A 4,765-nucleotide genomic window follows, 5' to 3' on the forward strand; every position below is an offset into this window, starting at 1 on the left:
CCAAGAGGGCTGCAATGCAGGAAAATTAGGAAACTGTAAACCTGACGGCTTGTTTCTGACAAGGAAAATCCAACATGATTAAATGGAGCAATAACTATACTGATTATTCCTTATTACAGGGTTGAGAGTCCAGTTTAAGATACATGCACAAGGGGGCACTGCAGATGGGCTTTGAGTGTGTAAAAATCATTTTAGAGTTAAAAAAAGGGACTTCATTCCTTTTTACTGATGAATTAAATCACCCACAAGCAATCGGAGGGACCATCTGGGTTTGCTACTACGTCCTCGATGGAGGCGCTGAATCTCCAAATGCAAAAAGATTTTACTCTTTAAATGGGGGATTAAAACTTAAAGTTGTCCTGAAAACAGCCAAAAAGGTTTAAGCTACATGCACCCTGGTGACTGTAGCCAATGAAGGCACTTTTCAACTGGGCTATGTTTCATTTCATATAGATAAGGTTCAATGATTTGATATCCACTTTTGTTAATTCAATTCAATTTAATTCAATTCAGTTTATTTATATAGCGCCAAATTCACAACACATGTCATCTCAAGGAACTTTACAGTTCAACCAGATCATACAGTCAATTTGACTCAAAGGTTTCTATCTAAGGAAAACCAGCTGATTGCATCGACTCATTGACTCTTCAGCATTCCCTCACACTAAGCATGCTTGTAGCGACAGTAGAGAGGAAAAAAATCCCTTTTAACAGGAAGAAACCTCCAGCAGAACCAGGCTCAGTGTGAGCGGCCATCTGCTGATGCCGACTGGGGTTCAAGGAGACAGAAGCAGAGATACAAAAAGCAGCTACAAAAATTGGCCCCGTCCAGGAAACACACAGCCAGGCAGACGAGCTCCGAGCCAGCTCCCATGTCAGAGGACGAGGAGAGCACATCCAGCCAGTCAAGGTCAGAGAAACAGGATTACACTGGAAAACAGGCCGATCTCCAGCATCTATAAACAAGGGTGTTGATGGAAGCAGCACAGCTGATATTTCTCTCCAGGATGGCGTCACAGCCAAACAGGAACAGATGAGGCAAAGCTACTCTCAGGAAAAGCAGAGAGAGCAGAACGTTAGAGATTGAACTAACAGATTGTTACATCCTATCATTGTTACCTGTGGTTTCTTTTATATTCACCAAATATAAAACAAGAACTGTCCTTTTTTATGAAACCTGAAAGGGCATAGATGAAATAAATCAATAAAAAAAAAAAAGGAGCAAAAGTAAAGTAAATGGCTTTTTATTCTTGAAGGGATTGTTTTGAAATCACATTGTGAATTTATGAGAGCAAATCTCTTCTCAGGATATAGGGAAACTGTTTCAAAAATGCATTTAATAGTCTGAGTGAGGGACAGAATGGTTTTTCGAACATGTAAATACCAAATTACAGATAAACAAATCCTATAGAGTGGACATTTGATCCTTGATGTGTGCAGAGAAGTTGATAAAAAACGACAGCATGAAATCCTGAACTTGACCAATTTCATTTTCTTCTTTAACTAGTAATTATTTACAAAAAAGAAAAAAACAATACATATATTTACCATATATAATATATATTACAGTTTGTCTGTGTGTTGAAATGATTTTGATAATGTTTTGTAATTATGTAATAAGGAAAATCTACTACATCCGCACATTTTCTAATTGCAAGATGACTGCATATTAATTAAACTCTTAACTTTGCTTGTCAGATTAAGTTTCAGCAAATAAGACTTTAATCATTTGCCTGATATATTGTTCTATATTGTTTATTTGCTGTTAGCAGGAAATTAGAATCCAAATTAACTAATATATTTTCTTTTATTTTTTCTTGTAAATTTGTAATAAAGAATGTGTTATCACAAAATGTGTTAAATAAACTGTAAATAATTTATTGTTTTACATATTAATCTCTTTAACATCTGTTTCAGAGATTATAGATAAAACATGAAACATCTTGACTTCATGGAAAAATCTGTTTTCTGTGCTACAGTTCATTTTCTCATTTTTTTTATAACGTAAAGAGAAAAATGCAAAAGAATGCAGCTGCATAGAGGCCCTTCAGGGGCCCTTCAGGGGCCTCTAAAGCAACCCCTTCGTTCACCGATGTTGCTCGCATCATTTTAGACGCTGTTAAAACAGTTCGCTTCAGTGACATAATTCACTTTCCTCTCCTTTCTGCTGCTGGTTTGTGCGTTGAGGGGGTCACTTTGTGCCATTTCGTGCTGCAGTCTTAGTGAGTCATCGGTGGAAAAGAGGGAGGAAGATTTGGGGTGAAATATTGCTGTTAAATGAGTCTGGACAGCATGACATCACGGGGTAATTAAAAGCGCTTTCTGGAATTCCGTTCCCAATTCCTGCGCTCAGGTTTGCTGCAGGATCTCTGGAGCACCTGCAGGTTGGTTGGTGTGTGAAATATTTTCACTGGACGGAGTTCAAACTTTTGGAGGAAAAGAGAAAAAACGGAGGCAGCGGCATTACGCCATTCTTGCCTCTCATGGAAGAAAAAAAGTGGGATTTAAAGAAGTTTCTTGCAGATATCCAGCAGACCAGCTCGGTGGAGTTTAACTGGTGTCTGATCTGTTCCTGGCTGGATCTGTCCAGCAGGATGGTTCCTGCTCAAGGCAAATGGAAGAATAAACTTTGCAGGAATTTTGTTTTATTTGCATCTTTTCTTTAAAATGTTTTGTTAATTTTTTTCTGTTTTTGAGAGAATCATTTTTTTTTTTCCAGCAGAGCGCAGAGGCTGACCTGGGGATGAAACTTCACAGGACTCTTTCTTCTGTTTTCAGCCAAACTTTTCAGTTAATTCTGAAGTGACTTTCAGCTTTATTACAATGACGGTCTGCCAGCAGGCAACAGGGCTTTAGGATGAACGTTGTAAAGCGTCTTTCTCTCCTGCTCTGCTGCTGGACTCTCATCTACCTGCATCCTGTCCGCGGTTCTCTCAGCCGGACCAGACTCACCGAACACAGACTTGGGGAGGCGGTGGAGCGCACAGGAGGAGCCCAACGTGGGATCGGGGTGTCTACGCCAGCTGCAGGGAGGCAGCAGAGCCCCGCCGCGGGAAGCTGGAAACCTGCGGCGCGAACCCGCGCAGGACAGCCGCTGATTAAAGAGGAGACGACCCCGAAGAGAAGCAAGCAGGCTGCGGGGTCCCCATCAGGGAACCGAGAGCATCAGCAGCAGCAGCAGCAGCAGCCAAACGGCGCGCTCAACCTGGGGCGTAAAGAGGCTGCGCGCTCCTGGGTCCCCGCTGCCGATGCGCGCTTTAAACCGCACATCCCCGCAGGCATCAACGCACGTGCGGCTGTAGGTAGAGACTCACCGAAAGCCGCTGCCAAGGCGAGCGCAGCGGCTGCTGCGGCGCGCAGCGGCTTTCCACCTGCGGCGCAGCGCGGAGTCACCAACAGGAGGCAGAAACTGGGCGACAAGCAGCCGCTGGTGACCCCTCACGACTACATGCTGTCCCTCTACTGGTCCCTGAGCAGCGGGGACCTGAACAGCAGCGCGCTGCATGAGGCCGGCATGGCCAACACCATCACCAGCTTCGTGGATAAAGGACACGGTAAGAGGCTGGTTCCTTTAACTCTCTGAAGATCAGCTCTAAAACAGTTAATAGCAAAAAAACAAACAAAAAAAACAATGATATAAAAAAACTGCTTCAAATTTACCAACTGCAATCTATCCATTTGAATACATTTTAAAGTAATTAATATATTTAAAATCTATTTAAGTCTATTTCTCCTTAAGCAAGTAGAAAGTATTTATTGAAGGGAAATTACAGCTGAATCATCTTAGTTTATCTGGACACTTTTGGACAAATATTTCAATAAAAAGCTCTGGATTTAATCTCTTCTACTGATTTCCACTAGTAAACTAGTTTGGGGCTAAAATGAGAAAATCAAACAACTTTAAGATGAAGTTTAAGAGCTATAAAAGATGCGGTCTGATGTGAGCGGCTCTGGAGGGCGAAGGGGAGGATGAGAGGTTGGATGGAGAGAGCGGGTCAACCTGCATTCTGCAGGCTACCAGAGGAGGGCGGTGCTGAGTGTTTAAACTGTCATATTGGAATGGAAAAAACAAACAAACCAACAACAACAACAAAAATAATATATAGGCCTATATATCAAGACCGACAAGATATAAATATAGGGGGAGTGGCAGCTTAGTGGTTAGGGCATGGATTTGGGAATCCAGAAATTCTGATTGTGAGACCCACTCCCACAGACCCCACACTGCTCCCTGGGCGCCGCACAATGGCAGCCCACTGCTCCTCAAGGGGATAGAGTACATTTAATTTGCTCTGTACTTGTAACTGTGTATAATAAATAATAAAATGCTGGAAAGGGAAAAAAAAAGAAATATAGGATATATACAGAATACAAAATTATATATAGAATATATACAGAAGGAATACGGCTATATGTTATAATTTAAGCATTTTTTATTTTATGTTTTTAAAGTCGTAGAGAAGTCATATTTGAAGGTCAAATCATTCTGGCTTAAACATTTTTATAAATGTACTCTTTATCAGACTATCTACTCCAAAAATGTAGAAATTGTATTAAAAAAAATGTTTTCGTTATCTTATGCAGGCCAGTTAGTTCTATGTCAGCCTGAACACCTAAATTCGGCCAATCATATATCAACGGTCATCTGTCAATCAAATTTTTTCGGTCATAGCATCTTGATTCATATGTTGCAGCTAATTTAGGCAACGGTTGAAATAAGAAATCAGAATCCTTTCCTTTCCCATTGATGGACGTCTGTGTCTTC

General features: G+C 41.2%; 1 protein-coding gene across 1 annotated transcript in view; it reads left to right on the forward strand.

Moving 5' to 3' along the window:
- Positions 1 to 2,155: 2,155 nt before the first annotated feature.
- gdf5 (growth differentiation factor 5) overlaps positions 2,156 to 4,765 on the forward strand; it is a 15,893-nt gene continuing 13,283 nt past the window's right edge. Inside the window, exon 1 of the mRNA XM_015379797.1 lies at positions 2,156 to 3,554. Coding sequence (XP_015235283.1) covers positions 2,858 to 3,554 — 697 coding nt within the window. The 5' untranslated portion in view covers positions 2,156 to 2,857. The remainder of the gene's footprint in view (positions 3,555 to 4,765) is intronic.

The sequence above is a fragment of the Cyprinodon variegatus genome, unplaced genomic scaffold (assembly GCF_000732505.1).
Source record: "Cyprinodon variegatus isolate N-32 unplaced genomic scaffold, C_variegatus-1.0 Scaffold200, whole genome shotgun sequence".
NCBI classification, from domain to species: Eukaryota; Metazoa; Chordata; class Actinopteri; order Cyprinodontiformes; family Cyprinodontidae; genus Cyprinodon; species Cyprinodon variegatus.